At 35.2% G+C, this 12,817-nt stretch overlaps 1 protein-coding gene across 1 annotated transcript; it reads left to right on the top strand.

Annotated features, from left to right (window-relative positions):
• Window positions 1–3,377: 3,377 nt before the first annotated feature.
• On the top strand, window positions 3,378–4,322 carry OR51V1 (olfactory receptor family 51 subfamily V member 1). The gene is given in 1 exon segment (XM_010946007.3): window positions 3,378–4,322. A coding segment is annotated over 1 exon segment (945 nt).
• The last annotated feature ends 8,495 nt before the right edge of the window (window positions 4,323–12,817 follow it).

A 12,817-nucleotide genomic window follows, 5' to 3' on the forward strand; every position in this document is an offset into this window, starting at 1 on the left:
ACTGAAATTCACTGTTGCTTGTCCTCTCCAATTATTTATTTTATGCCAGGCATTGCTCTGATTGCTAGAAATTCAGAAAGAAGTATTATGCACACTGACTTTGGGGTGGTCACATAGCACAGCATGATGTTTTAGGAAATGGTGGGTCTTTTTTTTTTTTTTTTTAGTACAGGTAGGGTAGAGCATTTGACATATCTGAATACTTTCCTCTTGGAATCCTCATTTATTAGTCTCTCAACACTATCCTCTCCCAAATCCCATCCCATATATCAAAGCAAAATTTAAAAAATTCTCCAGTATGTATTGCTCTTCTATTGCTATATGACTGATATTCTCTGGGGCGGCACCATTAACATTTGTGGCTAGTCTAAAAAACTCAAAGGAGAGTATATGCTTTCAGTGAAGGTCTACATTCACAGAATGTTTGCATCTTTTGTCATCAATTCCAGAACCTAGCCTATATGTCTGGGCATGGTTGAAATCATATTTGAATTCTGAGTGCCATGACCAAAGTCAGCAATAATTCCTATATTCTTGTTTTATATGTCAATAAAAATATACATCTTACATATGATGACACCAGATTGATAGTGTGTGGTCAGCAAGGATCAGATGTATACTTTAAGACATGAGTGTTCAGGTCTCTGCATTTTTGCAACACTTTTGCTTTTATCTTGTTTTTATACCTCTGTAATGGTACAGCTATTATTTCATAGATTAATTCATTAATCTAGCAATTATTTGATAAATGCCCACTCTACGCTACACTTCAGTTTATATATCAGTGAGCCCAAACCAGACTTGACTCCAGGTCTTCTAGTACTTCCAATAGATAGAACGGGCAGTCAGCATATAATTAGTGGTATAAATACAAAGCAGGGTATTGCAAAGAGAGTAACTTATTTGAGAGAATGGGAGAAATAGTGGTGGGGTTACAAAAATCCTTCTGAAGAAGCAACACTGAACTGAAACCTGGGTGATTAAGGGAGCTTTTGTATAAATACTTGGAGTAGCTAATTCTAAGCAGATAAAAGATCAAGGACAATAATCCTGAGACAGGGATACTCTTACTTTGTTTTGAAGAAGAGAAAGATGCCTAGTGATTAGGGCGTGAAGGTAACAATGGTCTATGATGTAGAAGTAGAGGAGGATGGGCCAGGTTATATAAAGTTTTCTGACCATGATAAATAATTTATATTTTATTTTAAGAGCAATGAGAATCCATTGGAGTGTTTTTTCAAGGACTTATATGATCTAGTAGATGTTTGTAGACACGCAGTATGGTTTCTCTGGGAAAAATACATTCTTAGGCAGCAAGTACAAAAACAATTATACTAGCTGTTAAATTATTACAATAACTAAGCAATAGATAAATGATGGTGTTTATGAACCAAGATATCGGCAGTTTATGGGTGTATAAGTGAAAAGTGAGCAGACTCAGGATATGTTTTAGAGTGGAAATGATAGAAATTGATGAAGGATTTGATGGACAGGGGAGGAAAGAGAAGAGAAAAATCAAGAATGACTCAAGAGTTTTCTTAAGCAATTGTGTGACTGATGGAGTCATTTTATGCTATTAGGAAGAAATAGATAATTTGTTTCTGGGGAAAATCAAATATTTGATTGTCATAATTCTAATTTTTAAATTAAATATGCACATGTAGATATCAAGTAGATAAGTACATCTATGAATATAAAATCACAGGAGAGGAAAGGATGTAGCATTGTAAAGTTTCAGACTAGCAGAGTAAGTAAAAATTGACACTGTACCCATTTTCAGGGAAATTCAGTTTGTAACAGAAACACTGTCAAATAAGCTGGCTAATGAATATCAAATTATAAATTGAATGAGTCATATAAAGATAAAGATGTATTACCAAGTAATAGGTATGTGGAGAAAATCTGTCTTTGTTAAGGGGCGTTCTGAAAAGTGATGGTTCAGATGCAGAAGGAAAATACAAGATTGCTTCAGAAAGAGAAGAAAGGAGTTGGGGAGAAGATGGGGAGGAACATCATAGGAAGAGAGAACATAAGGAGAAAAATCTCATGAAAAAAGAAAGAACAATGGCAGATTTGAAAAATATAAGCATTCAGGGCTAACACATTTTTCCCTCCAAGGGCAAAGAATCTCCAAGAATTCACGGAAGAAAATGTACTAAAAAGAGTAAGCTAAGTTATCTAATGTTGAAAGGGGCTCAGGGAAAGAAATAAAAATGGATAGTCTCCTAGAAGAGATCTGACAGGTATTAAGGGTATGTTCAGCCTGAGGAGCTGCTTGGTGAGGCTAGTATGACAAAGATGGAGATTTGGTCACAAATTGAAGCCAGAATCTGAAGGTACTTCAATATGATGGAATAATTAAATCAAACACAAAAATCAGTATGGACTTTTATTAAACACCTGCCTATATTATAAGAGCCTTTAAATCTTATATGATGACTTCCAGGGCCAGAACTCAAATCACAAAAACAATGTGAAGAAGAAGCCAATCAATACGAGAACTTTTAAACATTCTACACTTAGCTTTTGACATTAGCCTTCTGATCTTAAGAATGACAAGTCCAAAGGAAGAGAAGATAACTGCTCATCCTTTCAATAAATGCTTAATAAGTGAATATTTAACCATCTGATGACATGAATGAATTAATGAGTGGAGAACACTGGGCTGATGTCAGAGGCTGAATGTCTTTAATCTAAATTTCAGTCATAAGAGCACAAACGAGTTGAAATCTCACGGGAACAGAGCTCTTGTGGGAAATCATTTGCCAAAGGTCTCATGCATAAATATTCCTCTCTGCTTATCACCAAGGTAGAAAATTGTAATTGTTGGCTACAACATTCGGAGTGGGAGAAAACAGGATTATCTTCACTAAGTACTATTTGGTGGAAAAATGCACTTTGAGACAGCACAAAATGGAAAATTACGGGTGCCAAGAAACTACTTAAGTGGAATTTGGATTCTTAAAGGTCAAATATGATCCTTCACTTTAAATGATTAATGAATTGGAAGGTGAAAACATAATTCTTTTGAGAATTTTAGCTCTTGATTTTACAGGTACATCATCTCACCAGCATCCCTGGGAAAATGTCCCAGGCAAAATATCCTTTCTGAAAATGAGTTTCCTACTCTTGTCTATTCATTTTTTACAGGTGGCTTCTAAGGATATCTCTGTCCTCTGCCAGTGGATAAACAATGGCTCATAAATGACATCAGGAGAACACCACTGTCTTCCAGCCAGCAGATAATATGCCTCTAAAGTTAATTAACTTTTAGCGTAATTTTGTTTACTAAGAAATTCCATCTAACTCTTCTGAAATTGGAGCGTTCCCTTGAAAAATACTTTCTTGCTGCCGAGAAAAATTACGTCAGTTCCAGAATGATTGTTCCAGTAAGCCCTAGCATGAATACCTCCTCCTTCCTTCTCAGTGGATTTTCTGGTCTGGAGCAACAATACCCCTAGATCTCCATTCCCTTCTCCACCATCTATGCTATGGTGCTTTTGGGGAATTGCATGGTACTCTGTGTAATCTGGACTGAGCCGAGCCTGCACCAACCCATGTTCTTCTTTCTGGCCATGCTGGCTGTCACTGACTTGTGCATGGGGCTGTCCACTGTGCACACAGTGCTAGGGATCCTGTGGGGAGTCATTCGAGAGATCAGCCTGGATTTCTGCATTGCCCAGTCTTATTTCATCCATGGTCTTTCCTTCATGGAGTCCTCTGTTCTTCTTACTATGGCCTTTGACCGGTATGTTGCAATTTGCAATTCACTGCGTTATTCCTCCATCCTGACTAATTTCAGAATTATCAAAATTGGGCTCACCATATTAGGTAGGAGTTTCCTCTTTATTACACCCCCTATCATCCGTTTGAAATGCTTCCATTACTGCCGTGCCCACATCCTCTCTCACTCATTCTGCCTACACCAGGACCTTCTCCGCCTAGCCTGCTCAGACATCCGATTCAATAGCTACTATGCCCTCATGCTCGTCATTTGCACACTATTGTTGGATGCTGTTCTTATTCTCTTCTCCTATGTCCTGATTCTTAAGTCAGTGCTGGCAATCGCCTCTCGGGAGGAGCGGCGTAAGTCATTTCAGACCTGCATCTCCCACCTTTGTGCTGTCCTTGTGTTCTACATCCCTATCATTAGCCTAACAATGGTGCACCGTTTCGGCAAGCATCTGTCCCCAGTGGTTCATGTCCTTATGGGCAACATCTACATCCTTTTCCCACCTTTGATGAACCCCATCATCTACAGTGTCAAGACACAACAGATTCGTAGCAGAATGCTCAGACTCTTTTCTCTGAAAATATATTGAGATACTTTGGTTTTCAAAAACAAAACAGCAACAACAAAAATAAACACAGAATTATCAATACAAAAAATAACTTTGATTAGAATTAGAGCTTTACCTCTGAGCCCATAGTTCTTGATTTTGGAACACACTTTAACTGTAATCAGAGATTCACCTACAAATAAACCCCATTTTAACCTATGTCCTGGAAGTGGGTTGTTGTTAGGGATGGAGGTTGGAGACTCGATCTGAAGCATTCCATAAATACCCTACCAACTGCTGATTTGTATAAAACAAGACATATGTAGGTCATGTCATAAGCATGACCATAGTCAAGAAAGTATGAAACTAGTTAATGTGCCCAGAGTGTATTTTCAAGCACTTTCTCTGAAAGTAAAGTACAATGAAGCTAGATTTGAAGAGTTGGTCTTTCAGTTTCAAAAGTGGGTAACTTGAAGCTACTTCAGTTCTCTGAGATCCAGTTAATTAATCTTCAAAATGAGGAAAATACCCAACCCACAGAAATATTGTGATGATTGTATGGGCCGAATTTTCCAATAGAATTTTTCTAAAATGATAAAGATGTTCTATAATATAAAGTAATATGGACCATCATATTAAGGATATGTTTTTAGTAAAAATAATCTGCTGATAATAAATCCACAGGTGAATGCTCACTGTACACTCTACCTCCTAATTTTCCCAGGTCTATAAAAACTTTGTCATTAAATAGACTTGAAAGATTTAATATTAGTGTTTGGGATGCTGGTAGTATTCTCTTTCTTGGACAGGGTATTTGTTATAAGCTTTTGTTATTTTTGTGGTATTTAATCTAGCTGTATCTTTATTTATGGACCTTTCTGTGCTTATGTTAATAATAAAAGACAAATTTAAGGAGTATGAAAGTGTCAGTTTACAGGTACACCTGGCAAGTGAATAAACGTTTTTATTTCTGTCACTTGCTATAATCAACTGAAACTACAGAAGTACACAGAGGCACTGTGAGAGAAAATAATAATGTATATGAAAACCAATTTTATAAATACAGAAATTTTAGATAGTATTCTTAAATGATGAAACAGGATAAATAAATCTGAAGTCTAGGTGCCTACAGAAGGAGATACAAATGAGAAGAAAACTATCTGCATAGGACAATCCTGGAAAAGCACCCATGTTTCTTATAAAGTACTGGTAAGGGGTGGGACTGAGAGTGGTAGAAAAGGTGAACATCTGTGTAAGTTTTCCTAACTAAAGTATTCAGAAACCCACTCCTTTCTAATTCAAGCAAAATGATTGTTCTCTGTAGTAACTGATCAAATATGACCCAGATAGAGGGGCATAGAAGACAAAGAATGCCAGGAGTGACGTATCATATATAAAAGAGAGAGATTATGTAAAATAATACATGTTGAATGCTGAAGTCCATGGACACATTTCTCCCATTTCTCCCATTCATCTCCTAAAGTGCTAACCAGACTGATACTCCATAGTCAGGCAATTATAGAATTATTCTCTGTAAAAACTGTCTCAATACAAAAGAATAACAGATATTGGTATTTGACTATTACTCACTGAATTGGGTGGGCTCCTTCCTCATCTGCCCGACACATAACTAATCAGATAACAAATCCCACCATATTCATAGGAATCTCTAATAGATCTTTGGTCCCTCACCATGAAATATGAATGGACAGCCAAGGATTACCAGGAGTGTGATTAAACCCACCAGTAAAAAACCACATATCCAAAATAAATTTTAAACTAGAAAATTAACTGTATGGAGCAGAGTTTATTCAGAGTAGGCATTAAGATATGAAAAGAAAACAAGTCCATAATTTTCTTAATGAGATATTCAGTAATATTAGATCCTTGATATAAGAACAGAATACTATTAATAGGAAACAATTAGAGAACAGAAAAGATTATTTGTAAATTGAACAACAATATGAAAGATGAAAGAAAAATCAATAGAAGTCTTAGGAGACAGAATTAAGAAAGCAGAGCAAAAGTGATAAATAGGGGACTGGGAGAAAAAAACCATATAAGGGGTCAAACCAAGAACACCAGAATTTTACTAATAGGAGTTCTAGAAAGACAGAAAGGATAAAAATATAGGAAGAATTTATTAAGAAATTATACAAGACTTTTCCTAGAACAAATAACAAAAGAACACAAGTCCAAATTAAGAGTATCCACCAAGTACCCAGTTAAAAAATAATACATATGTTATATTACATATATATGTGTGTGTATATATTATATATAAAATATTGTAGTAAGTTAAGAGAATAAAAAGGTCAGCCACAGACTGGCAGGAAGTATTTGCAAAATACATATCTGATAAAGGTCTTGTATCCAAATGCAAAGAACGTTTAAAACTCAACAATTAGGAAATAACCAACTCAGTTAAAAAGTGGGCAAAAGATCTGAACAGACACTTCACCAAAGAAGATATATAAATAGTAATAAACACATGAAAAAATGCTCAATATCATTTTTCATTAGGGAATTTCAAGCTAAAACAAGGAGATACCACTACACACCTTATTACAATGGCTAAAATCCAAAACCCTGACAACGACTCTGGTGAAGATGTGGATCAACAGGAATCTCATTCATTGCTGGTGGAAATGCAAAATAGTACAGCCACTCTGATCGAAAATTTTGCAGTTTCTTACAAAACTAAACATAGCTTTACCATGTAAAACAAACAACTGCACTCTTAGATATTTTACCCAAATGAACTGAAACTTACATCCACACAGAGACAAGTTTATAGCAGTTTATTTGTAATCACCAGAAATTGAAAGCAACTAAGATGACTGGATAAGCAAACTGTGGTACATCTATACACTGCAATGATATTTGATTAGAGAGAGAGCTATCAAGCTGTGAAAAGACATGAAAGAAACTTAAACACATTTTACTAAGTGACAGAAGCCATTCTGACTACATATTTATATGATTTCAACCACATAACATTCTGGAGAGGCCAAACTATAGGAAAACTATAAAGATCAGTGGTTGCAAGGGTTTCAAGGAGAAGGATGGAGGAATGGATAGGTGGAGCACAGGGGATTTTTAGGGCAGTAAAAGCATTCTGTATAATACTGTAATGGTGAGTATATGACATTATGTATTTGTCAAAACCATGGAACAGTAAACAGAAAGAGTGAACCCTAATGCAAACTGTGTACTTTGATTAATAACAAGATATTAATATTGATTCACCAGTTATTTAAAAAAAGAAAAAGTTATTCTAGGCATATACTTTTCAATTTTAATACAAAATATGGGAGTAGAGAGAACACACTAATAGCTTCAAAAAGAAGATGAATGCATAAGTAAACAAACAGCTTGTATCTCCAGGATCAGAGAGCAGAATGGCACTGCTAATTTCAACAGCAACACAGGGATCTAGAAGATAGCTGATTTCTCTTCTCAATTTTGAGGGAAGCTACTGGCAACCTGGGAGATAATGGTAGTGATATATTTCTGAATATGTCTACACATTTCCTCCTCTCTCCTCAACTCATAGAGATCAACAAGAAGGGTAAATTTAACCACTCATATTTTCATATATAGAGAAATAGACAATTCCAAATTTTAGTGTCAGCTCCAGAATCCACACCAGAACAAAGACTGTGCAGGGAAGGAAGGTTGGGGAGTGGTAGCCTATAGTTAGTGAAACACTGATAATACCCCCAACCCCAAACTACATACACACCAAATTAAAAAAGAGAATCAACCCCAATGCTGTAAAATAGTGAGAATAGGTTCAAGACCCTTTGAATTACATATTCCCAACTGAGGAATTAAAAGTAATATTTGAAAGTGCATGGAAACAGGCTTAAAAGTAGTTTGGGAAAGTGTTAATTTTGCGGTAGGGAAAATGCTTGGAGGTGGAAGGAGTTATTTTGAGGCTTGGTAGTAAAGGAAAAAAGAGTAAGAAATCACGATTAAAGAACCAAAAGGAACATAACTGAATCACAAAAAAAAAGGATACGTCATCTCTATCCCAACCAAAATTAGCAGCAGGGAATTAAAAAACTGCCATTCGCTTCACTGATGGAAATGGGTGTCAGTTAGAACAAAGAACGAGTAAAGTCATCTTACCCTTCTCGCCTGCATACAACTGTTATCAATATTCCAAGAAACATAAGACCTTTCAACTGACAGTTTCTATAAAAAGTGGAAAGTGAAAGTAAAAATGTTTCTGCTGATGAACACTCTACCTCCCACTACTGAAACACACACGCACACACATACACACACACATCATAGAAAAACTACAATTTATCTTTCCAGCCTAAATAAACTATCTTTATGATTAATTTGTAGATTTGGGAATAAAATAATAAAATTAAAGACAGAACAGAAATGTATAAAAATGGATGATATGATTTAAGAGTTGTTTGAAAATCAATATAAAAAGTGAAGTACAAAATCATGTTAGAAATAATGATTACATTATTATTGTTATCTATTGTGTAACAAATCACCCCAAGATTTAGTATCTTAATGGTTTATTTTTTCCCACAATTCTGTGGGTCAACAGTTTAGATAAGATTGATTACATGGTTCTGCTTCACGAGGAATCAGCTGTGGTCACTCAACAGGCAGCATACAGTTAGGAAATGGGCTGAGATGGAAGGGCCACAGACGTCACTCACGTGCCTGGTGCCTCAGTGCCCCTCCACATAGTCATACCCCCTCCATAAGGAAAACTTAACTTCCTCATAGTATGGTGATCTTAGTGTTTCTCACATTGGTGGCTGACTTTGAATTAGAAACAATGTAGAAGTTGCCAGTCTTCTTATTACTTTGGTTCAGGAACCCAAGAACATCAGCATCATTCCTGCCACATTCCACTAAATAATGGTAGAAACAATTCTCTTGAATCCCAGATTTAAGGGGCAGTGGGAATAAGTTTCACTTCTGATGACAGCAGTGGCACACACACACAAAGAAGGAGACAAGTGATGACAGTTCTCTTCTCAGATTACCTTCCATGTTGTCCAAAAGAGAATAGTGGAGATAGTAGATATAATGAAGACAAAATTGTTTAATACATACATAAATGGATTTTCTGGGAAATAAAAGGATCAAAGCCAAATAATAAAACAAAGATAAAATTAATATTTTAAAGACATTTTAAGAGCTATTTCTGGAAACAAAAAGAAAACTTTCATCTTTACATTGAAAGAGCTTATCTTATACCTTTGGCAAACAACCCAGAAAATTCTAATGCATTGAGAGAAAAGTTACTGGAACCGAGAAACTTACAAAAAAAAAAAAAAAAAAGCTCAACAGAAAATAAAAACCCACCTTGCCTTTCATCAGGCTAGAATAAAAATTATAGCTACAGTCAGCTGCAAAATTAACAGGAAACTACGTTTCTCCTAAGGACAAGCTGTAACTGTAATGCATCTTAATAATCCTCTTCTTTGGGTAACTACTGATTTGGTACTCACTGAGATACTTTGTTCTTTAGAATCATATACTACATCAGAAATGCTGCTCTTTAAAATTACATCAGTAAGAATGAAACATTCCACCTTGGCTAGAAGATAGATGTCACTTTGGAACAGAGAAGTAGCCTTGGTATACAACTCAGGTGCAGAACTTCAAAAAAGAGATACCCAAACATAACTTTCCAGAATGCATTTTGCAGCTTAGACTTGATGTTGCCCCTTTAAACATCCTTGCTTTGCTTTGAGCTTATCGAAATATGGCTTTATCTGATGAGTTTGGACATATGCATACACCCATGATATCATCACCACAATCAAGCTAATAAACCTATCTGCCACCTCCAAAAGTTTTCTTGTGTCCTTTTGTTTGCTTGTTTGTTTGTTGTGGTAAGTACAGTTAACATGAGGTTTACCCTCTTAGGCATAAAACACCATACTGTAAAATTGCATGTATTAAATATGTGCAGTTTTTGTGTTTCAATTATACCTCAATAAAGTTGTAAAAAAACCATGGATTTATTTAAATTTTAGCTAAATCTCATCCTTCTCCTGAATCTTATAATAACTTTATTATTTCCTTTGATTGGGAAAATGTCCTCTGGTTCTTCTGGTATGTTCTCTTCCTCTTCAAAGAATCAATAAACCTCATGTCAGATGACAGTTTGCTTCTGGTGTCTTTATACAACTTTGTATGTCACATTGAGTTATGTTCTATTCAGCCTTTAAGTTTTAGATATTTATTTCTACTAAATAACATACCAAATATTCCCTATGACATGAACACTACTATAAATTTGAAAAAACTATTAACCAAATATATTTTATATACTGTATTACTAACTGCATTTTCTTTAACTGTACTCATCATTCACCACCTATTACTCTGTCAATCTATCTTATTTTGTTATTGAAAAACATCCACCCATTTATTTCATTTTATCTTTCTCCCCGATAACTATTCCTCAATTAAATCTGAATGCTCAGGAAAAGACAAATAGTGAATAAAGTATGGCACATCCATCTACTTAGTATTAAGCAGTTGTTACAAACAATGAAATAGACCAATATTGATTGAATTGGGCATTGTCTATGATTTCTTAAGTGCTAAATAATAAAATAAGATGTTAAATAAAGCATTAGTATCTTCCTATTGGGCTAACACATACTTAGATAAAGGTTTCATGTCTCTGAGCATAAAGAAATGAATAAAATGATTCATCCCACCCTGACCACATTTGGATAGCATAAGAAAGAGGGAAGGAAGATTATTAATGTTTGGTGTATGCATCTTAAGTTTTATTTGTTATAATGGGCATGCATCACTCTTGTAATTAAGCAAAATCCAATAAAATACATTACATTTTTAAAAGACAAAAGAAGGGATTGACGTTTGTTCCTTTTAATATAAGAGATTGCACTGGCCTCTACGCAAGTTTGTCTACATACAAAACAGATGTTACGATATATCAGAAAAAGCATAAACCCCCTTAAGCCTTAAGGAAGATCCTTGTATATTCTTCCTCAAGACAAGTCACTAATAACCTTACACTAGCAAATCTAAGAGATACTATATTAGTGATTCTTCCCAGATAAATATCCTCACCAAAGTGGTTTACCAGATACAAGTGGAGAGAATAGTTGCTGTTGCTAAAGCTATTCTTCAATGCGGCAGAACAAATTACTTTGAGAAAAGTTCAAGGCTTCAGAGATCCTGCTCTCAATCACTGAGAAATTCTACATCCTACTAATGAAAATAAGTAGTTCTGCTCTTTTTTCTGATACCAACTTCCAGCTGTGTTATCTCAAGAACAAGGAGAAAACAGGAATCCAATTATGTCTAATTAGCTGTCCAACACAAGGACTATCTGGGATGCCTTCCTAATCCTTCCCTATTTAGGTTTTATAGTAAAATGAAGGCTTCATGGACATTCTCTCTCTCACTTTTTGGCTGAGGAACTAGCATTCAGGACTCTATCTTGCCTGTAAAACAGCTATCCAGGGACAGTTTTGATAATCTTAATTGTTAAAGCAGATTTAGAGCTAAAATCCCAACCAGTTTAACATCCTCAATGTACAGGAAAGAAAGCTTAGGCTCAAGAAATTTCTTTGTTTTTCTCTCTCTTTTTTAATTGAAGTATAGTCAATTGACAATGTTGTGTTAGTCTCTAGTGTACAGCATGGTGATTCAGTTATATACATGTACGCACACACGCATATATACATATATACTTTTTCATTATCGGTTACTACAAGATATTGAATATAATTCCCCGAGCTATACAGTAGGACCTCATTGTTTATCTATTTTATATATAGTAGTTAGCATCTGCAAATGCCAAACTCCTAATTTTCCCTTCCCTCCTTTCCCCACTGGCAGCCATAAGTTTGCCCTCTATGTCTATGAGTCGGTTTCTGTTTTGTAAATAAGTTCATTTGTGTCTTTTTTTTAAGATTCCATATATAAGTGATATCACATGGTATTTGTCTTTCTCCTTCTGGCCTACCTCACTTAGTATGATAATTTCTAGAAATTTCTACCACTATCTCAGAGAGCCACATTCTCTTATCCATCTTCTTGAAATCCACAGAGCTTTGACACCTGAAGCTTTTGGCTGCACAACCTGATCTAAAGCAATGGCAAAATCTAAGATGAACTGATGTGAGGATATTTATCACCTTTATTTATCCTGCATAGTTAAATATTCATATGCTCTTTGAAATAACATCAATCTATTTGATTATGAAGATGTCATCAAGGCCCCAATGATATTGTTATCTAATATAAAGAGTTTGACCGTGTAACTTTTCTAAAATCTGGAAAATTCTTTTCCTAAAACATGTGGCTCCAGGATTTCAGATAATGGACTATACACATCTGTAAGAGAAAGTGCATTGAAGGTCCGGATAATGGTGAATTCACCTCTGCAGGGTATTACTGGAGATGGGTTTTAAACTAGTAACAGTTCACTACCCTCTTGTGTTTTATATATATCTTAAATTACTATCTGCTAAAACTTTTTTTTAATCAAAGGAGGAAAGTATGAC

The sequence above is a fragment of the Camelus bactrianus genome, chromosome 10 (assembly GCF_048773025.1).
Source record: "Camelus bactrianus isolate YW-2024 breed Bactrian camel chromosome 10, ASM4877302v1, whole genome shotgun sequence".
Lineage (NCBI taxonomy): Eukaryota > Metazoa > Chordata > Mammalia > Artiodactyla > Camelidae > Camelus > Camelus bactrianus.